The sequence below is a fragment of the Phacochoerus africanus genome, chromosome 3 (genome assembly GCF_016906955.1).
Source record: "Phacochoerus africanus isolate WHEZ1 chromosome 3, ROS_Pafr_v1, whole genome shotgun sequence".
NCBI lineage: Eukaryota > Metazoa > Chordata > Mammalia > Artiodactyla > Suidae > Phacochoerus > Phacochoerus africanus.
Genome location: NC_062546.1, coordinates 21627951 through 21650714, shown reverse-complemented (window position 1 = coordinate 21650714; position 22764 = coordinate 21627951). Strand labels below are relative to the sequence as shown.

General features: G+C 39.6%; 1 protein-coding gene and 1 pseudogene across 3 annotated transcripts in view; both read left to right on the top strand.

Moving 5' to 3' along the window:
* The window catches only part of RALGAPB (Ral GTPase activating protein non-catalytic subunit beta), a 102430-nt gene that overhangs the window by 50310 nt on the left and 29356 nt on the right, over nucleotides 1–22764 (top strand). For 2 of the 3 annotated variants that reach the window (XM_047771107.1, XM_047771105.1), the window contains 8 exons: nucleotides 1525–1589; nucleotides 3115–3244; nucleotides 5022–5155; nucleotides 9665–9847; nucleotides 11534–11685; nucleotides 16278–16465; nucleotides 19908–20014; nucleotides 21612–21764. In XM_047771107.1, the coding sequence (XP_047627063.1) occupies nucleotides 1525–1589; nucleotides 3115–3244; nucleotides 5022–5155; nucleotides 9665–9847; nucleotides 11534–11685; nucleotides 16278–16465; nucleotides 19908–20014; nucleotides 21612–21764 (1112 nt within the window). The remainder of the gene's footprint in view (nucleotides 1–1524; nucleotides 1590–3114; nucleotides 3245–5021; nucleotides 5156–9664; nucleotides 9848–11533; nucleotides 11686–16277; nucleotides 16466–19907; nucleotides 20015–21611; nucleotides 21765–22764) is intronic. The other variant, XM_047771106.1, reaches the window with a different exon arrangement.
* LOC125122594 (40S ribosomal protein S3-like) lies at nucleotides 7401–8815 on the top strand (annotated as a pseudogene).

Here is a 22764-nt window from a genome sequence, read left to right as displayed (position 1 = left end):
ATCCCTAACCCACTGTGCTGGGCCAGGGATTGAACCTGTGTCCCAGCACTCCAGAGATACCACTGATCCCATTGTGCTACAGTGAGAATTCCTTTTTTTTTTTTTTTTTTTTTTAATCAAAGCCAAGGGCATGGTCCTAGGTATAGGTACTCTGAGGAGAAAGAAGTGAATGGCATAGATTTTATCCTTGAGCAAGTCTCATTGCAGAGGTTGGAATACCTCACAGAGTTATCAGATAACAGCACAAGGTAGTGCTGCTTGCCTGTCATGTTGAGTAACCTCAGTGTTGAGAGAAAAGAAACCAAAAGAGCAAGGAAACTTCATAGGGGCAAGTGGAAGTTAAATGGAATCTTGTAGGGCAGGATTTGAATAGGTGCCAGTGGGAGTTAGGATTTCATTCCGGGCGAGGGAAAGACATGGCCAGAGAATTAGTGATGGCAGTAGTGGTTGGAGTGGGTAATCTGGAAGTGTAGTATGTTATGCAGCCAAGAGGGTGAATAAATAGGAAAGAGTAAATCCTTTCACTTTGGAAAGGAGTTGAAGGAACAGAGATTAAATATGAGAGAGCCTCCAAGTTGTGTTTTTTTAGGTTGTTCAAATAACCTATCACTTGAAATCAGATAACTTCTACAACTGATAGAGTATTTTCATCTTGCTTTTACTCTTGTGCTGAAGAAGCTCCTATGTATGTGCCAAGGAAGAGTCCATTGTCACTCTCGCCATATTTTGGCAAGGCTGTGTCTGTTCTGTCTCTACCTATTGTGCTTAAGAGCATTCCCCCACTGAAACGAGAAGCACTGTGCATTTTGTTTCTGTTAGCCTTTCTGTATATAAATTTGTAGTTGGCCTTCAGAATACACAGCCATGGGCAAGCCCTGAACCATTCTTAAAAAGCAGTTGGTCAGAAAGATATAGTTGTGATTTTTGTTCTGTTATTTTGTATTGAAAAAATCAGAGTGTGGGGAGTTCCTGTCATGGCTTAGCGGAAGCGAATCTGACTAGGAACCATGAGGTTGTGGGTTTGATCCCTGGCCTCGCTCAGTGGGTTAAGGATCCTGTATTGCTGTGGCTGTGACATAGGCCAGCAGTTGTAGCTCTGATTTGACCCCTAGTCTGGGAACCTCCATATGCCATGAGTGTGGCCCTAAAAAGCCAAAAAAAAAGAAAAAAGAAAAAAATCAGAGTCTGGCTTTAAAAGCATTCCATAATATTTTTCTCAATTTGTATTACCCTTGAAATTGAGATGTTTACATCTGGTCTTTCACACCAATTTTAAAAAATACCTGAAAATGGTCATGTTTTTATGTAAAGCAAAGTTTGACCTTCAGATTTCTTTAAGAAAAACATTTCACAATTTGGGGAGGGCAGATCAGAATTAGGTCTTTTCTGACCAATTTTGGATTTATTAGTAATTTTATGAAAATTTCAGGAAAAGTCTGCTAAAATAATATTTTTATCTCTCCTATGAGGCATTTTAGTGTTCTTATCATATATTTAAATGCATTTTTTGTTTGTTTGTTTCAGGGGCAATGTTAAATATTGTTCAAGATTCAGCACTTTTAGAAGCCATTGGTTGCCAAATGGAGATGGTAAGAAGCATACAGCATATAATTTGTTGGAGAATATCAGCTTCTGTTTTTATGTAAATTATATTCCAAAGTGTCTGTCCTTGTGATTTTTAAAGGCATTTGTGTATAAATTCAGAAGGATCCTTTTTATTTTTTTTAATTAAAAAATTTTTTAATTGAAGTACAGTTGATTTAACAGTGTTGTGCCAATTGCTGCTGTACAGCAAAGTGACCCAGTCATACGTATGTATACATAGAAGGACCCTTTTTAAAATGCTATCTGTTCTGAAGTTTCTTACCTTTCAGTGCCTCATCAGGTCCCTGAGAGATTCTGTATGAAAGAAACTCTAGCTAAACACCTTTTATTCCTGGGCAGTGTCTACTTAAAGCTCTTATTCTTTTGCTATGTTGGTGAACTGGCTTGAATAATCTAGAAAAAGCCCCCTACTCTGTAATACCGTGTGCCCTTCAAAGATCTAATGTTGGCTGTAAGCAAGCATCTAGTTTATTCTTTTCTATCTCACCAGCTTTTTCTGGCCCCTCTAGACCAAATTTTTAAGACCCTAAAGCACCACTGTTTCTAAATAAAAACAGTGTCCTCTACTTCTGTCTTCATGATACGGAATCTCTATATGTGGAGTAGAAGTGGAGTGAGGGAGAATTAATAGAGTAAAGGGGCAGATGTAGGAAAGGTGATCAGATTATTATTAGGGAATTATGTTCATGTCCCAGTAGTTGGTTACTAACCATTTGGATAAAGTGAATTGTGTTTGTAGGGAGAAAAAAATGAGGGAAATCTTTAGCAGATACCTTTGTTAGCTCCTATGCATATGGGAGTTATACTAATCATTTATTTTATTATTTGTGTTTTATGATACAACTGAATGTGAAAGTTACCATTGTTTGCTTATTTGTGTGTGTGTGTGTGGTTTTTTTTTTTTGTCTTTTTGCTATTTCTTTGGGCCGCTTCCACGGCATATGGAGGTTCCCAGGCTAGGGGTCGAATCAGAGCTGTAGCCGATGGCCTACGCCAGAGCCACAGCAACGTGGGATCCGAGCCACGTCTGCAACCTACACTACAGCTCACGGCAACGCCGGATTGTTAACCCATTGAGCAAGGGCAGGGATCGAACCTGCAACTTCATGGTTCCTAGTCGGATTCGTTAGCCATTGCACCACGATGGGAACTCCTTTTTTTTTTTTTTTTTTTTAAAGATTGTGTTCCTGTTCTGAAGTTTTGCTTGGGAGACACTAGGGTATTTCTTTAAGAACCCAGACTTATTAGCTAGTGAAGATGGAAGATGGCCCTTTTAAACAATAGCAGAGAACTCACCAATAAAGGGTGTTTATACCATTGATAACCTCCAGTAAAGGGTGTTTTAAAAACACCACAGCAGATTCAGTCTTTTGTCATTTTTATCTGGTATCAGTTTTTGCTGTTTGGCACGTTCTGTTTTATCAACATGGCTTTTAATGATTAACCTCTATTTGTACTTGTGAACTATGGATGTAATTGTCAAATATTTTATTCATTTTTATTGACTAGGGTGGTGGAGAAAATAACTTGAAGAGTCATAGTCGCACTAATAGTGGTATTAGTTCAGCAAGTGGTGGAAGCACAGAGCCCACAACTCCTGATAGTGAAAGACCTGCTCAAGCTCTCCTAAGAGATTATGGTAAGCCATGTTTTTTTTTTTTTTCTTTTTTTGAAAAAATTACTTTTAATGCCCAGATATATAAACCAAACCAAACCAAATTTTAGACAAGATTTTAATGTTTGTGATTTTTACATATTTAAGTATAATAATCTAAAACATTAAGAAAAAGAAGTCTTTTAAATTTAGCTCTACAGCTTTTAGTAGTTAGATTTTAGGTGGTTTCTTAGATTTTATAAATTATTTTAATGTGTGGTTAGGAAACATTTCTGGACTCTGTAGTAGGTGCTAGTAATACAGAGTCAAATAGGATTTAGGCTTTGCCTCAGAGTCAGCCAGTTTATCAGTTAGTACAGTGTAGTAAGGGTAAGTGATGGTTTATACATGAAATGGTAACCCAGAGGAGAGTCCGTCTTTGTGTTTAAAGCCCACATACCCTACTATATCTGGTTAGATTCTTTAGTCACAAAGAATAAGAAAGAATAAGGAAATGCTTGCATCCTATTCAATGATGCCCTTTACCCTGGGTAGTTACTTTATGGGTTCTCTGAGTTTGTGGGCGCCTTTAGTTTTTTTACATAAATACTGATAGTATATTGAATCTGTGAGAAATAATTCAACAGTAGATTGGAATGAAATCTAGCTCCTTAGATATGAGTTTAATTTTTTAAATTTTCTGGAGAGTTCATGACCCTGGGAGTCCAGGCATGTTTCCGTGACTTAAGTTAGCTCTAAGTATCCTTGAGCATGTCACATACATAAGGTCTTATGTGGCTATTTGACATTTAAATTTTGCATTTATAAAGAAGTTATTTAAATTGTTATCTTACTCATTATTTTTATGGATTTAAGTTTACTTTAGGTGAAAAATTTTTTTCATGCTTCTAAGATACATTTAAACTAAAGCAATTTTTGCATTATTATATGTGTTCTAATATAAATGTTTGAAGTGGTTATTGTTTGTTTCAGTATTTCTAACTGGTGTTAGTTCTGCTTGTAATGTCATAAAATATTTTTTACTAAGAAATCCAGATTTGTGTTAGTGTTGCATGAATGTCTCTCTTTAATGATCATTCCTTTTTCTGTTGTCACTGCCCTCTTTCTGATAGGATCGACAGGTATAATGTCCCTAAAGCTTCCTTTATAAATTCAATTTCATTTGTCCTAATTTATTATTAACTAAGTAGTAAATACTTTTAAATATAGAATTGGAGGCTAAATAAAAACACAGTGACTCAGTTATTTAAATTTCTTTAGAGGTATTAAAGTTGTCCTAGAGAATTAAATGTTAGAATGTGTTTGAAAAGGCATTGCATGTGACTTTGGGTGGCTTAAACCCTGAAAGTAATTTTAAAAGATGCTTTAGGATAATTTCCAGCATCTGAGAAGATTCTAAAATTTGAATTTATTTCTTCTCTGAAATTCCAAGGAAATAATTGATAGCCTTTTCATTGTTTTTTTTTTTTTAATGTGACTCTGTGAATTAACTTAGAAATTTTAAGATTTACACTGATACAAGAATGATACTGAAACTGCCAAATCCCAGTGGATGTCTGTATGAGAATACCTGAGCTGGGAGCTAGAAGCTGCTTTGGTCCAGTGTATGTGCCCTAAGCACTGTTGTTGAGTGAGGCTTGATGCTCAAGCCAGTGGGGCGGGGAGCTATAGCACTGTGTGGGTGCCCGTCATGCTCACTGTGGCTGCTGTGGTCTGTACCTGGTGGAATGCTGTGCTTCTCGTTACTAATGCTTAGTTGTTTTCCCTCCCTGTTGGATGTGGCATTGGGGTTATATCCTAGCTCTTAATACAGATTCAGCTGCTGGGCTCCTGATTCGCAGCATTCATCTCGTCACCCAAAGACTCAACTCCCAGTGGCGGCAAGACATGAGCATATCACTGGCAGCTCTAGAGCTCCTCTCTGGCCTGGCCAAGGTGAGAACATTCCTTTTATTTTAGCCCAGCAGCCTTGGACTGTGGCTCTTTTTTCTGTATCTTCTGACCAATTCGTGTGTAGGTGTTGCAAATGTCGGTTATACTCAACATAGTTTATACTGTGTTGTATAAAATGTGCAAAATGAGCCTCACTTCTCACTTCAGTCACTGAGTGAGATTTTACAAAATGATCTTTACTTTTTTGTTTAATAGGTTCAAGGAGTGCGGATGACATTTTTGCTGTTAAATTAAGGGGAAACATTTCAATACTTGCTATTTATTTATTTGCACATAATAGTAGAATACCTATTGATTTTGTATTTGCTTGTAATACCCTTAAATTTTCAACGTGATATTTTATGCCATTATGAGATCATCTAATTTTCATGAACAAATAGAGATTTAGTAAAGAAAGAAAAGCTTATCTTAAAATATGCCATTTGGAACTACCTATGACTCTCCTGTTTTCTGTTATCACAGATAAGTGAAAATTGGCTCTACTTTCAAATTTCTTTCATGGATCTTATTTCAATTTTGTGCAACCTTAGAGCCCGTTTGCATTTCTCTAAGTGTTTTTTTTTTTTTTTTATTGAGGTGAAATTCACGTAGCATAAATTCAACCATTTAATAGTGAACAACAATTCAGTGCCTATTAAGTGCTTTCACAGTGTTGTGCAACCATTACCTCTGTCTAGTTCCAAAACACTTAGCACCCCCCCAAAAGAAACCCTATACTCAGTAAGCAATTGCTTCCTGGTCTCCCTTTCCCCTAATGCCTAGCAACCATCAATCTATAGTCTGTCTCTATGGATTTACCTGTTCTGGATATTTTATATAAATTAAAATGTGACCTTTTGTATATAGCTGCTTTCACTTGATATGTTTTTGAGGTTCACTTATGTTATAACCTATGTCACAGTTTCATTCCATTTTATGGATGAATGATGTTCCATCATATTTATGTACCAGTTTGTCCGTCTGTTCCTCTGTTGCACATTTTGGCTATTATGAACAGTGCTGCTGTGAACATGCAGGTACATGTATTTATTTGAATATCAATTTTCGATTATTTTGGATATATACCTAGGAGTGGAATTGCTGGGTCATATGGTAATTCCATATTTAACTTTTTGAGGAGCTGCCAAATTGTTTTCTACAGCAACTGAATCAGTGTACCTTTCCACTAGTCATATAGGAAGGTTCAGCTCTCTCCATATCTTCACTGACATCAAGTATTATCTGTGAAATGGGAAGGATTGTCTTGTGTATAACACCTGGTGATGTGAGGATGAAATGAAGTGAAATATGTAGAACACTTTGTAAACACAAAAGTGTTATATACAGGTAAGGTGATATTGTCTGAGAAGATAAAATTCCAGCCCCCATTTTAGGTAACGCTTAGGTAAGGCTGTGACTCACCTAAGTCATGAGAGACAAAATAGGCAAAAAACCTAAGACCTTCTCCCCACCACTTAGAGTTTACCTCACAGATTCTCAGGAGTAGGTGTAATGGCCATAGTTTGTGAGGAGCAGTTATTGATGCAGGAGGTAATAACAGCCATTTGTGAGATGTGCAGGACCGTGCTTGTCTTTGAGGGCAAGGTACTGTTGCCTGTGACCTTCAGTGCACTCTCAGTAGTAGGGGTAATTGGTCCTAGATGGAGTGCTCTCCGGACCTAACGAATTATAAAGGGCTTATACGACTTGATTTTAAGACTTACCATAAAGCTACAATAGTCAAAACAGTTTGGTATTGAAATAAGGATAAACAGACAGATCAGTAGAATAGTATAGGGAGTCCAGAAGTAGATCCACACATGTATGGACATTCAATTTTTGACAAAGGTACAGTGATAATTCAAAGGATAAAAGATAGTCTTTTCAGCATTTGGCGCTGGAACAATCAGATACTCATATTACAAAAAACTCCTTTGATTCATATTTTGTGCTGTGTACAGAAATTACCCCCAAAATGGATTGTAGACCTAAATATAAAACTTAAATTCTAAACTCTAGAAGGAATCATGGGAGAAAATTGTTGTCAGTTGTACTAAGATTTGGGTTATACAGAGATTTCTTAGATATTATACCATAGAGGAACAAACTTTTAAATCTGACTTTTTAAAAACTAAAACCTGGAGCTCCTGCTGTGGCACAATGGGCTCGGCAGCATCTTGGGAGCACTGGGAAGTGGGTTTGATTCCCAGTCCAGCATAGTGGGTTAGGGGTCCGGCGTTGCCACAGCTATGGCTTAGGTTGCAGCCACTTCTCGGATCTGATCTCTGGCCCTGGAGCTCCATATGCCACAGGGTGGCAAAAAAAAAACCAAAAAACAAAAAACCTAAAATCCAATGGTCTTCAAAAAATGCTGTTAGGAGAATGAGATGACAAGTCACAGATTGGGAGAAAGTTTTCCAGAGAATGTATGTGATAAAGGACCTATATCCAGATCATGTAAAGAATTCTCAAAGCTGAGTAATAACCTTTCCTTTTGGTGATGTGCAATATGGTGATGAAAATTTCCAAGAAAGGGATGCTTGTTGTTGATGGCTTCTTCAGAATTAAACTGAAAGAGTTCCTCACTCAGAGACTTGCCAAAGATGACTACTCTGGAATTGAGGTCTGAATTATACCAACCAGGACAGAAATCATTACCTTGGCCTCCAGGATGCAGAATGTCCTTGGTGAGAAGAACGTGTGGATCCTGGAATTGACCAACGTAGTTCAGAAGAAGTTTGGCTTCTCTGAAGGCTGTGTAGAGCTTTTCCTGGAAAGGTGGCTGCCAGAGGTCTGTGTGCCTTTGTCCAGATGGAGTCTGCATTGCAAACTCCTAGGAGGGGTTGCTAGGCAGAGCCCTCCTATGGGATGCTGCAGTTCATCATGGAGAGTGGGGCCAAGGGCTACAGGATCATGGGTGTCAGGGAAACTCCAAGGACAGAGGGCCAAATCCATGAAGTTTCTGGATGGTGTGATGATCCACAGTGAGGATCCTGTTAACTACTATATTGATACCGTCATGTGCCACATACTACTCAGATATGCTGTGCTGGGCATCACAGTGAAGATCATGCTGTCCTGGACCCAAGTGGTAAGACCAGGCCTGGGAGCCAGTGGACCCTGCCTCTGACCACATGAGCACTGTGGACCCTAAAGATGAGATTTTATCCACCATTTCCATCTTGGGACAGAAGGTTAGGAAGCCAGAGCTGTCTGTCCTGCTCTAACCAGTGCCCACTGCATAACAGGGTCTTCTTAGCACCTGGATCTGGAGGTGCCAAGATAATACAGCAAACAACCCAATCTTAAAATGGGCAAAAGCTTGAACACGTATTTTGCCAAAGAAGATATACTGATGGCAAATAAGCACATGAAAATATGCTTATTATCATTACTTATTAGGGAAATGCAATTAAAACCACTCCCTATCTGTCAGGATGGTTCATATTTAAAAGACTGACTATACCAAATGTTTGGTGGTGATAGAGAAGAATTGGAACTCATGTACTCTTTGTACTGTTGAAGGGAATGTTAATCAATCCAATTATTTTAGAAAACAGCTTGGTGGGTCCTTAAAAATTAAATTTACATCTATCGTATGATCCAGTTAGTCCACTCGCAGGAAATAAGAGAGTATATGTCCATACAAAAACATGTATGTGAATGTTTATAGCAGCTTTATTTGTAATATTCAAAAGTTGGAAACAATTCAAATGTCCAGCAGGTGACTGGATAAATGAGTTGTGGTATATAATCCATATAAGGGAATACTAAGCAATAAAAAGGAATGACTGATTGATACACCCAAAAATGTGGATTAATCTCAAAATGATTATGCTGAGTAAGAGAAACCAGATTTCCCCCTACTCCATAGTATAGTATTCTGTGATTTTATTTAAATAAAACTCTAGAAAATGCAAGTTAACCTATAGTGACAGAAAGCAAAGCAGCAGTAACCTAAGCAGGGGCAAAAAGAAGTGGAAGTATTACAAAGGTGCCTGAGGAATTTGCAGGATGATGAGCATATCGCCATCTTGATTGTGCTCATAGTTCATAGGTGTATACCTATGCCAAAATTTATCAAATTGTATATTTAAATATGTGTAATTTACTGTGTGTTAATTATACCTCTGAGCAGCTGCACGGAACTTTGTACCCCTTAGAGATCACTGTGGGGTTTGGTTAGGGGGCTTCAGAAATGTGCACATGTTCCATTGCCAGCCATTCTTGTGATCTGTGGCAGTGATGAGTAGGTGCCCCCCAGGAGTTCGGGTTTTAGAGCATGGAAAATGAAATACTGCGTTAGGATTTGAAAAATGCCCTCTATTTTTATTATAGAGTAGTATACGGTGGTATAGCTGAAATACTACGTTCTTCTATATAAATAATATTTTAAAAGTCAAGGCTTCCTGTGGTGTGTCACATTATCAGAAAGGCTGAGCCTCAGTGTAGAGGCTTTGAAAAGGTACAGTGGTTTCTGGCTAACTGTGTTCCCCATACAAATACGCTTAGGTGAAGGTGATGGTTGACTCAGGAGACCGGAAGCGAGCCATCAGTTCTGTGTGCAGCTACATCGTGTACCAGTGTAGTCGGCCAGCTCCTCTCCACTCCCGGGATCTACACTCCATGATAGTAGCAGCTTTTCAGTGTCTCTGTGTCTGGCTGACAGAGCACCCTGATATGCTTGATGAAAAGGTTAGTTTACTGGATCCTCAAACAGTAAATAGAAACAAAAATGTATGCTGGGAAAATGTCTTTTAAAAGAGAATATCCAAATTTAAACGCAACATCACATTCTTTAAACTGAATATACTTGTTCGGTTTCAAGAGAACATGTGTCCTTTTGAGCACAACTCAAAAAATGTCATCATACAGTTGATCTTTGAACAACATGGGGTCGAACTGTGTGGGGCTGCTTGTTTGCAAATTTTTTAAAATAGTATATACAACACCATTACGTGATTCATGATTGGTTGAATTTGCAAATGTGGAACTGTGGATAAGGAGGAGCTATGTATATGGAGGAGGGCTGACTATAATTTATATGTGGATTTTTTTTTTTTTTTTGTCACACCCATGGCATGTGGAAGCTTCTGGGCCAGGGATCAAACCTGTGCCACAGCAGTGACCTGAGCCACTGCAGTAGCAACACTGGATCCTTAACCACCAGGCCACCAGGGAACTCCTATTCATGGATTTTTTTACTGTACTCTGAAGGGTCAGCAGCTCTAACCCTCATGTTGTTGAAGAGTCAACTGTGTTTGGTTGCAAATTAACCTTTAGAGAAGTTCTTTTAAAAGATGGGGCTTTAGATAATTTATCTATGAACTATCAAGAATGTTCTTTCTGAGGTTCCTGTTGTGGCTCAGTGGGTTAAAAACCCAATGTTGTCTCTGTGAGGATGTGGCTTTGATCTCTGGCCTTGCTCAGTAGGTTAGGGATAGGCATTGACACAAGTTGTGGCATAGGTTGCAGATGCAGCTTGGATCTGGTGTGGCTGTGGCTGTGGTATAGACCATAGCTGCTGCTCTAATTCAAAGAAAAAAAATGTTCTTTCTTGAAAGGGTAGTAGCCTTGAGATGGCCAGTAGGTACCTTAGTCACTAGTCATCAAATCAAGAGGGATAGTTGATAGCCAGGCTCAAACCTAAAGCACAGCTCATTCTTAAAGTTGCTTGTATCCAAAAATGTCATTTCACATATGTTTCTTTTCAAGTAGACACAAATATCTAGGCTGCTTTCCCTACCATTGTTCCATGTAATACTTTTCTTATGGGAAGGCAGGCAGGTATAAAGAATTTACAGTGTTAAAAAAAAAAAAATCATAGATGGACACGTTTAATCATTTCTTGAATAAAAAAATTTGCAAACCTGTAAAAAAAAAAGAATTCACAGTGTAAATAAAAGAAGAGATAGAGAGCTTTTAATACTGTTGATTTAATCTTAGTCATTTTCATTATGACTTCTGAGGTTATGACACTAGAAATTGCTTAAAAATGTCGATAATTGATGAGCTTCCCTTTGGATAATCTAACATGTTTTAAACCATTCAGGTTTAACTGAATTACTGTTACATCTCTTTTACTTGGGCTTCACTATTTATAGTACAGTGAGTTTTACAAGAATTGTGACCGATAAAATTGAATTTATCTTTACTTACTCTCAAAATCTCTGAACACTTAAATTTAGTGCTTTAAAAAAAATTGGGGGGAAGTTTATTTAATTATATTGTATGAAGTTAATATATACCTATTAAAGCAAATGAGAAAGAAACTAGAGCCCTAACACCAAAACACAAGCACTATTGGCATGTTGATCTGTTTCCTTGCGTTTTGATAAAATAGATGTATTACAAAAAGTAATGTGCCTTTCCTTCTTCTAGGACTGTCTTAAGGAAGTGTTGGAGATTGTGGAACTGGGTATTTCAGGAAGCAAGTCCAAGAATAGTGAGCAGGAAGTCAAGTACAAAGGAGATAAAGAGCCAAACCCTGCATCTATGAGGGTGAAGGATGCTGCTGAAGCCACCCTAACATGGTATGAAAGTGATTCTACAGGGATTGTGCCTAGGAGCTAGATGGGATTAGATGGGATCCTGTGTTGTTTCATCTCCTCCAGTCATTCAGCATTAAGTGACATAATCCATTTAGGATACTTTGGACCAAAGGAAACCAGGAACTTGGGGCTAAGAGTTTGGGGTCCTTGTTTGTCTCTGCTGGTTGACGGTAATTCAAGTGGTATCATGTTAGAGCTGGAAAGGATTTTGGAGAACCTTACCCACCACCTCACTTCGGTGGCTAAGTGCAGAGACGGGGTATGTCTGTGGTCACACCATTAGGTCTCTTGCTTTGCAGCTTAGTGGTTTGTATTCTCTGCTGCACCATTTATATTACATATTACAGATTCATTCAGCCAAGATTTATGAACTTCTTGTGAACTGGTAATAGAATTGTAAAGATAAATCAGATCCACTTAACCACCCTCAAAGAACTTCTCATCCAATAGGGAAGATAAGATGTGAACACAAATATCTATAATATTAGGTGGAAAACAGATGCTCTAAGAGAAGAGGTACAAATAAAATGCTGGGTATTGGAAGGGGGAAATGAATGCTTCCAGATTAGGGGAAATCAAAGTAAGATTTCTAAGGAAAATGACATTGACCTGACTCCTAGAGAATGGGTAGTTTGGAGCTGTAAGTCAGATTGCAGGGTGATGAAGGCAGCAAGAAAAGACTCGTGTTTCAAGCATTTTGGTAGTGAACGGAAGGAGACAGGTTGGCGCCTTGAAAAAGCAGAGAGAGTTGAGAGCGTTTGTGTTTGGCTAGTAGGTGAGCAGAGCAGGAAGAGGAAAGGAAGGCAGTAGGCACATTTATCAACTGAAAGAAAGAGGTAGGTGGAGAAGATTAGGTAGAATCAGTACAGATGGAAAGATGGGGTATATGAAAAAGGGTGGATGTGGACCCAGAACAACATAAAAGCAGGAAGAAGTTATGTCACTTCAGTCTGGGTTGGCTCATCCTTGGTCTTCTTAAAGAGGGAGGTGACACAGTTTGTAGAAGATTTATGTGTAAATCAGCCCTTACCAAGATCCCAGAATGTTTTATGAGTTCAGTGACCTTCAGTAACTTGGGGCATGCACAATAAATTTGGGTTTATTTCTGTTCCTCTTGGCTTAGGTCATTCCGTAAAGTTTTAGAAGCATACTTGCTTTAGTTTAGTCCTGCTCATTATGCTAATGCTGGGCTTTTGATGACTTTGTGAAGGTTTGGCTCATAGCTAGAAAATCAGGAAAAATGCTTACTGGGACTCTGCATTATACAAAAAATAAGTTTGCTGCATCTTAGCCTGGATGGGACATTCCATTGAGAGTATAATTGGCAATGAGGATTGGATATGAGCTCGGAGTGAGTAGAGAGTCCTGGGATGCTTCCCACTAACCCAGCCAGGTGTCTCCCCTGCCTTGTCTCTGCTGGCAGCTCTACAAACGATAGCTTCAGTTTCAAGTCTTGAAGAGGGCCCTGAAGAGTCATCATGAAGCATATCCAAAACCAGTTTTCTCTGTCCCTCTCACAGTTACAGCTCTATGTCCCTGTCATTGCTGGTTTCCAGTTATGCAGACACAAAACTTTAACTCCTTTTCTCACTTATGAAGCCCATGACTGAGTCCAATAAACTTTAAATTGTTTTTTGGCCACACCCATGGCATGTGGAAATTCCCAGGCCAGGGGTTAAACCTGGTCCATGGCAGTGGCAATGCTGAGTCCTTAACCACTCGGCCACCAGGGAACTCAGTAGACTTGACTTTTGAATGCATTTCCTCCATCCCTCTAACCTCAGATGGTATCCTAGTCCAGACTGCTCTCACTTATTATTCTACTTCTTTTCTACACATCTGTGCTCATTCAGTCTGACCCTACCACACAGCATGGAATTCTGTCCTGTCCTGATCACACCTGGTTATACTTAATACATGCTAGTGTTGTCTCCCCAGCCTAGACATCGATGATTATGGAATGCAGAGCTGCTGCTTGGTATTTTTCCCTTTGTTGTGCATTAGGACTCTCTGAAGTCATTTCAGCAGCTCCTCTGCTTAAGTCACCTTTAAGATCATGTACCAAGTTATTTAGCCTCTAGTTTTGGGATACTTTAACCTCAGAGGTTTCTCATTTCATTTTAGTTGTTAAAAACTTTGTATTTACATTGAGCTGAAATCTCTCCCACTTTAACTTCTACCCATGGTTCTGATTCAAACTTTTGATGATGAAATCCTTTTGTCCAAAGAGTAGCAATATCTGACAACAATGCTTGTGTTCTTTCTGGTTCATTTCTGTCACTACCTTCAGCTGTTTTTCATATGACAGGGTGTTAAAGTACCTTTCAGTGGTGAAGGTTTGACTGTACCTCTCTAAAGGTCGTTCAGTGAGTATAGTAGGCTAAAGGTCTAGTGACCTTTACACTCTGTAGAATATTATATTTTCACTAAAATATCCTTGCAGACTACATTGGGTTTTTCAGAACCTGATAGATGAGCACTAAGTCAACTAAAATCTTTGAGGCTTTAAAAATTTCATTATGTTTTTCTTCTTTTATTTTATTTATGTATTTTTTGGGGCTACCTCGTGGCTTAGGAGTTCCCAGGCCAGGGATCAGATCTGAGCCACAGTTGTGATCTGTGCCGCACAGGTCCTCTATGTGATAAGGGATTTCCCTTCAGGTTCATAAGGATTTTAAAATCTTGTCTACGTATTTATCAATAAAGTGGCATGTCTTTATTTCAGAGATATTTCTCTGCCTTTCCAGTCTAATCATTATCAAGAAGAGAAAATGTGTTTAGGCTGGTGTGATGATCTTAATTACTTGTTCCCTTGCCAGCATCCTATTTGATAATGTCTTAGAATCTTGCATGGAACATAGGCTCACATGGTCCATATGCTTTGTGGCAACCATCTCTGTCCTGTGCTCTATAGAAACCCACATTTTTCCATTACTGGTCTCCTGGTTTTCCACAAATCCTTAGGCCTTAATTCATTGTGAAATTCTCCTGGTTCCTGAACTTCTCAGATAGTCCTCCTCCTAGGAGGAGAGAAAATGAAAAATACCTGTTGAGCAATATTGCCTTTTAGTATCAGAAAGATTCGGGTTCAAGCATTAGAATGACAGAGAGGAGTTCCCATTGTAGCTCAGCGAGTTAAGGACCAGACAGAGTCTCCATGAGGATCTGGCATTGCCAGAAGCTGCGGCATAGGTCGCAGATGTGACCTGGAGCCGGTTTTGCTGTGGCTGTGGTGTAGGCCTCAGCTGCAGCTCCGATTTGACTCCTAGCCTGGGAACTTTCATATGCTGCAGCTTCGTCTGTAAAAACAGAAAAGGAAAAAAAAACAAAAAAAAACAATGGAAGAGAAAGGGAGGGGCCTCTCAAACGGAGGACTGAGATGAGGAAAGTGGTGTTGGGGAATACTAGCTTTCTAAGTAAGTTGCACATGAAGGGCCAGGTGATATTAGGGCTCTAAGATAAAATCTTTCTATTCCTAGCAAGATTCTTTCTGTGTTTCAGTTTCTCAATTAAGAGATGGGAATAATAATGGTACCTATCCCATAGGGTTGTTATAATAACTAAATAAAATAATATGTGTAAAGTGCTTAGACCTAGTGCCTGGCACATGGTAAGGGGTATATATATGTAAGTTATTATTATTCATTGAATGTATGCAGAAATCTCTGTGGATATAAACATTTCTGAATGTTAAGACTTGATCACTTGAATTCCAGTTTACAGAACATTTTTTGGTATATGTTCTTATTTAACAATTACAACAGTTCTGTGAGTTGTAGCTATTAGTGCATAAAATTCCTTATCTGTAAAATGAGGATTTCTATTCACGGCCCCTGGTTCTGGTCTCTCAGTGATCACATATCATCTGAGCCTAAGTTTCCTTGTCTGAAAATTGAGGGGGGTTGGCTGATTCGGGGTCCTTTTCTAGGTCTAGAGTGCTTTAGCTAGCATAATCCTGAAACCTGGAGCAGACACATTTTTTAAAATATATCTTTAGGAGCTTCATGGTCTGGAAGTATGTTTAGTCGTGTTCCCTGGGTAGCAAATTTAGAGAGAAAATTTCTTGAAAGAGGTTTATTGGAAAGTGCTCTCAGGATCAACCCTTATGGGGGAATGAGGGAAGTAGGACTGAGTGCAGGGAACCACTAAATTGTGATGCATTTGCAACAAAAAGCTCTGGAGCTGGACTGGCCCTTCAGAATTCTCTTTTGTTGGGGCCTAGGGGCTGGAACTTATACCCCTGCATCAGCAAGTCATTGGACGTAAGCTGTCTCAGGAGGAAGCTGTGATCTTGAGTGAAGTGGTTCTCACTGGCCTCTTTAGAGCTCAGATGAAAGCTATGGCCACCATCCCCCTGCATCTGAAGGAATGAATCTTTCAGTTTTGGAGCAGGAAATAAGTGTGGACAGCCCACCTTGGCATCCATCATGGGGAGTATATCTGACCCTCAAAGAGGAAGCATGTCTGTGTCAGTTAAAATCCAAAAAAACAGAAGGACAGATTGATTGATGCATAAGGTAAAAACTTAAGTGTTTGCTTTGGGAATTAACTGCTATCTTTTGCATTCTCTATAGTATTATGCAGCTGCTTGGCGCGTTTCCTTCACCCAGTGGTCCTGCCTCTCCTTGTAGTCTGGTGAATGAGACCACTTTGATTAAATACTCCAGGCTGCCAACCATCAACAAGCATAGCTTCCGGTACTTTGTCTTGGATAACAGTGTCATCCTGGCAATGCTGGAGCAACCTCTTGGAAATGAACAGAGTAAGTTTCAGCACTTTGGGCTTTTTCCACTGCTAAGTCAACATGTTCATTGGTACTAGCAAGCTGTCTCCAGGATTGGGGAAGGAAAGCTGAAAATTATAAGTATTTTACATTTGTCGAAAAGGCTTCTAGGAGTTCCCCTGTGGCACAGTGGGTTAAGAATCTGGCATTGTCACTGCAGTGGCTCAGGTTCAGTCCCTGGCCCAGTAATTTCCACATGCCGCAGCCAAAAAAAGAAAAAAAAAAAGTCTTCAAATTGTGAAATAATAATGACTGAAAAATTGAGGGTCAGAAAATTGAATATACACATTAAATACAATCTTTTGAGGCTCTTTTCTGCATCTGAAATATCAGAAAAGAGCTCCTTAGGTTTTGTAAAAAGTTTGTTGGAGTTCCAGTGGTTAACGAATCCAACTAGGAACCATGAGGTTGCGGGTTCGAGCCCTGGCCTTGCTCAGTGGGTTAAGGATCCAGCGTTGCCGTGAGCTGTGGTGTAGGTCGCAGACGCGGCTCAGATCCTGCGTTGCTGTGGCTGTGGTGTAGGCCGGCAGCTATAGCTCCGATTCGACCCCTAGCCTGGGAACCTCCATATGCCAAGGGAGTGGCCCAAAAAATGGCAAAAAGACAAAAAAAAAGATCCCAACTAGTATATATGAGGGTATGAGTTCGATCCCTGGCCTTGCTCAGTGGGTTGAGGATCTGGTGTTGCTGTGATATAGGTTGCAGACGTGGCTTGAATCCCGCATTCCTGCGGCTCTGGCGGAGGCCGGTGGCTACAGCTCCGACTCGACCCCTGGCCTGGGAACCTCCATATGCCGTGGGAGCGGCCCAAGAAATGGCAGAAAGACCAAAAAATAAAAAAAAGTAAAAAGTTTGTAAAAATCATTATTTATTACTCTTCCTTCCTTCCCCTCAGGCCACATTGTTCTTTTTTAGTTATTGATGCCACCCATACAGGCTAGAAATTGGAGGAGTCATCTTTACCTGCTCCCTCCTGTTACTCCCCTTATGTAGTTGGTTTCCACGTTTCTACCTTCCCAGTGACTTTGGAATCGTCTTTTCTCTGCATCCCTCCCGATACAGCCAAATGCAGGATCTTATGATTTCTTGCCTAGGTAATTGCAGTTGCTTCCTACCTGACCTGATTCTCTCTTCATTCAGTTCCAAAGTTCCTTACCCATACCTACATCCTACTTGATGCCACCATTGTCTTTATCCTTAAATGCAGATCTTACCGTGCCAGTGCCCTTCTGAAAATCTTTCAGTGCTTTTCCATTGACAAAACATGCACTGTTTTCCTCCCCTATTTCCCCCAGTTATAAACCATCTCAAGGTACGTGATTACCACAGCAATGCAGACTACTCAAAATCCATTTTTTCCTGATATTAATTGGAATCAGCTGGTATGTAAAGGAAGCATATTCTTATTGCTGGAAAGGTGAAGAAAAGTGAGGGTTACAGAATCTCTGGGCTCACAGAGAGACCCAGGGAATCACCTCGTGTACAGTTTCCTTGTTTACAGGTGAAGAAACTGGGGCTCAGAGAAAGTATGTGACTTGACCAGGGTTACTAGAGAAGTAGATGGTATATATGCTTCTAGTGTATGACTGGGACTAGAATCCAAATTTTCTGAACCTCATACTCTGTTACAGTTTTCCCACAGTGACAGGATTTTCTCCGTTATTAAAGACTTGCCTTCTTATTTTTACAAAGGTGAAAGTGGTTTTAGAGGGCCATGCAGATTCTCTTAAATCCGTAAAGTAAAATGAAACATTTCCCAGTAGTTCAGGGATAAATGAATACCATCACAGGTTTCCGTCATGCTGTGGTAAGATACAGTGACTTTAATATGAAACAAATGGGGCCTTTAATCATTGCCCAACTCCAAAAGCACTGGTCCTAAGTCTTTCCTGCCAGCATCCCATCCTTCTCTACCTTAGACCCGGTGATTGCTTGACTTTATTCCCTGGCTTGGGCCAGTTATTCATGATTCCTTCAGCTTCCCACTCCCAAGCCACCTGATAAAGATCTGTAAAATCCCATTATCCCCTCCAGGTTTTCTGGCATGGGGTTAAGTGTCAACTCTTTTCCACAATTTTTAATACTCTGCTGCTGTCATTCTAAGTAATTTCATTGCCTTGGAAGTCTGTATCAAAAGTAAAAACAGGAATTCCTGTCGTGGCGCAGTGGTTAACGAATCCATCTAGGAACCATGAGGTTTCGGGTTTGATCCCTGCCCTTGCTCAGTGGGTTAACGATCTGGCATTGCTGTGAGCTGTGATGTAGGTTGCAGACGCAGCTCAGATTCTGCGTTGCTATAGCTCTGGCGGTTAGGCTGGCAGCTACAGCTTCCCCTAGCCTGGGAATCTCCATATGCCACGGGAGCAGCCCAAGAAATGGCAAAAAAAAAAGTAAAAACATTTGGGATTTTATAGATGTACAAGGACATTTTAATGGTTCACTGTAATAGTTAATAACAGAAGTGAGGAGTTCCCGTAGTGGCTCAGCGGTTAACAAACCCAGCTAGCATCCGTGAGGATGTGGGTTCAATCCCTGACCTTGCTCAGAGGGTTTAGGACCCAACGTTGTGGTGAGCTACGTTGTGGTGTAGGTCGCAGACGCTGCTTGGGTCCCTCGTTACTGTGGTTGTGGTGTAGGGGGGCAGCTATAGCTCTGATTTGACCCCTAGCCTGGGAACCTCCATAGGCCGTGGGTGCAGGCCTAAAAAGACAAAAAAAAAAACAACCGAAAAACAGAAGTGAGAGGGAAGTTTAAATAAGTTGACTCCTATAGCAGAGACAAAAGAAGGGACTAGGAAGAAAGATCTGGGTCACTCAGGAAGTCCATCGTGAATTCTTTACCCCTCTTCTTCCTGCCCCTGAACTTCTGCTGGGATAGAACAGTGCCTACATGTGGTGGGCAGTGGTACACAAAGGCATGGGTGGATGTAACATCAGCACTAGACTCTTAACCCACTGAGCCACCAGGGAATTCCCTATTTCATGTATCTTTAAACATGTTTTAAATATATATATAATTGGCACGCTAAAATTCATGGTCTTACTTTTTTTTTTTTTTGGTCCATTTAGGGCCACACCCGTGGCATATGGAAGTTCCCAGACAAGGGGATCAAAACTCCTCATGGTCTAGTTTTAAAATCAAAATACGTAATTTCTTTTAAAAATGTTAACTTTTTTAAAAAAGGGAAGAAAGTGATTGATACAAAGTAAGACAGTAGTAACAATGGTACATGGACATGACAGAATTCACAGAGGTGGTTCATAAAGGATGAAAGTGATATATGGTGAGATGGTACATGGATATGACAAAGTTTGAGAAATACTGTGCTAAGGCTTGATTTTTAGAGGCTGTAAAGTTGACAATAGGGATATTTTATATGTTGTCAGGAATTAAAGCTTTTAATACCAACGTTTTATTCCAGATGATTTTTTCCCCTCTGTCACTGTGCTGGTCCGGGGAATGTCTGGAAGACTTGCTTGGGCACAACAACTTTGCCTTTTACCCAGAGGAGCAAAAGCAAATCAGAAGGTATCCATCAGAAGTTACAGGGAAGTGACTAGGAATGAGTGCGTGTGTGTTTTGTGATTTAAAGGTTAAATAATATTCCAACAAAAATCACAGGCAAAATAAACTTTTTGATCCAAGCCAGATTCTCAGTCAGTGAGTTCACATCAGAATCATCTAGAATTTCAGGTCCACTGAATTACTCTTTAAAGATATCTTCAAGGCATGTGTGTTTTCAAAAAGCTTTCTGGGTAACTCTGACATCTCTACTTACGACTAAGAACTGCTGTTCTGAACAATGGCCCGAATTTTTTTCATGCAGTGTTAAATATCATAAAATTTAGGTACATGCCATTATGAAAAAAATTTGGCCAGATCCTTGATGCCTCTGGCAGTAGGACTTAGTTTCAAATTGTTTCATACTATTTATAACCATACAATTGGTAATATATACTATAATTTTAAAATATGCAGTATAATTTGATGAAATCTTCCTTTGTGGTGGCACAGCTTATTTTCTTTAATAACAGTTATGTGAATAAAATTTGCTTATGGGCAAAGGTTAGAAAATTCAGATAATAAACTTTAAATCGACTGTGCTCTTACTCTCCAGAAGTAGATAGCCACTGTCACTGTCTTGGTGGATTTCCTTAACAGTATTTTTTCCTTTCTGTATGTAACACTTAAGTAGGATTTTAGTCGTTTTCCGATGCCGTTTTCATTTATCTCATTGTCAGCTTTTACCTAAAGTTACTAAAAATCTAGAACATACTTAATAAAACTTGCCCAGCACTGAAGACAGAGACCACAGAATTAGAGCATGTGCCTAAGCTAATTGAACATCCTCAGTGTCTCTGTGAAGTGAGATGTTTTGCTGTGTGGAGCTCACCCGCTTTTCTCCTGGTAGCATCATGCCAGTCACATTCAGCAGCACTATAAGCCACTGAGAGCATTAAAAACTGACTTGGAAGGAGATGAGGACAGGCACTAAAACTGGTTGATAATTTAATATAGGTCATATGTATTTTTATTTAATCCTTACAACAGTCTTGTGATGAGTTATTTCCATTTTTAAGATGTGAAAATGACAGTCACATAGCTAATACATATTAAAGCAGAGATTTGGAGCCATGAAGGCCTAGATCTGGTGCCATACTTTTTCAGTTAAGCATGCCGAGGTTCTAATTATTTAACTCACTGTCTAGAGATGCCTGGTGGACCCAAACTTGCACTTTATTATATGGAATGATTTCAGAGCCCTTAAGGAAAAAGGAGGTTTGAGCCTTAAGCTCTGAGTGCCTTATCTATTGGCCGACCCACTGAATATGCAGGATACAGGCCTGTGCAGTAGAGGTCCATAACCTACTGATAAACCGTTGTGACTGATAAGTCGCAAAATCTACAATAAGTTGATGAACAATTTTTATAAAAATAAAATAGAGTGCACTGGTATGCAAGCTGTTTACCTTTACCATGAATAGTAGTATTTGTAGATTTTTGCCAAGTTCCTGTGTCATGTAATCCTAGGGAAACATAGGCGTCTAAGAGAGCAGGGAAATACATGTCATTACAGATGACACCAAATGTAATAAACATAATGTTACTTGTTTTATTTTAACAGCTTTTTGTGCCTGAACCTCGTCCAGTTCCTAAAAATGATGTTGGATTTAAATATACTGTGAAACATCGACCATTTCCTGAAGAGGTGGATAAGATTCCTTTTGTGAAAGCAGATCTGAGCATTCCGGATTTGCATGAAATTGTCACTGAAGAAGTAAGATAAATTACTATCAGCAGTTGTTAAGAGAATGACTATCAACATTCCTAAACAACTTCTGTGGTCAAGACATTGCCTTTCTTTGGTGTTCCTGGAGGTGATGCATAAGATGACCTGGGTGCTTGTCATCCAGAAGGTTACCATGTAATAAGATAAATACAGACTGCGGCTGATTGAAGGGAGCGGGATATCCCTTGTAAAGAGGTGGCACGGGCTACCTGGGCTGATCCATGGTTTCACTAGTGTGGTGACGTGATCAGACCTAGTGGAGGATGTTTGGAAAAGGGTGACCAATTCAGAGACCACTATGACAGTCCAGGCAGGGGATAGGAAGAACTACCTTATTGATAGTGGAAGTTTAAATATATGGCATGTCTTGAAGAGGTAGATCCAGACAATTGTAGATTAATGAGGGAAGGAAAAGAGCCAAAGAACTTTAGACTAGGGCCTTCAGTGACAACGATAATGGTGCCATTTACAGAAATATAGGCATTAGCAAGAGGACAGGTTTGGGAAGATGGGAAAAATTTATGTGATTTTAGATTAATTTAGAAAGTTAACTAGATTAAGTAATTGGCCTCTTAGGTCAAGGGAGAAGAATTTTAAGAAATGGAAGACAGGAGTATGTCAGGGAATGAGAGAATAAAAGGCAGGAATGGAAGTCACCCGCAATATCAGCTGCTAGAGAGATCAAGGAGAAGGAGCCCGAAGAAGAGGCCCCTAGATTTTGGCATGAAATTATAGGTGACCTTTGAGAGCAGGTTCAAAGAAGTATTAAAGTATAAGGCTCAGAGGAATGGATGGTTAATGAGGAAAAGGCAGTGAATATAAATTTACAACGTTACTGTTGGCAGTAAAGGGAAGGGTACAGAGTGGATAATAGTATGAGGAAATAGCTAAGGAAAGGCAAGCCTAGTTTCTCTTTTTCTTTCTTTTATTAATTCAAGAATGCTAGGAATATGAACATTCTTAGAGGTAGAAGGAGCCACTGGAGAAA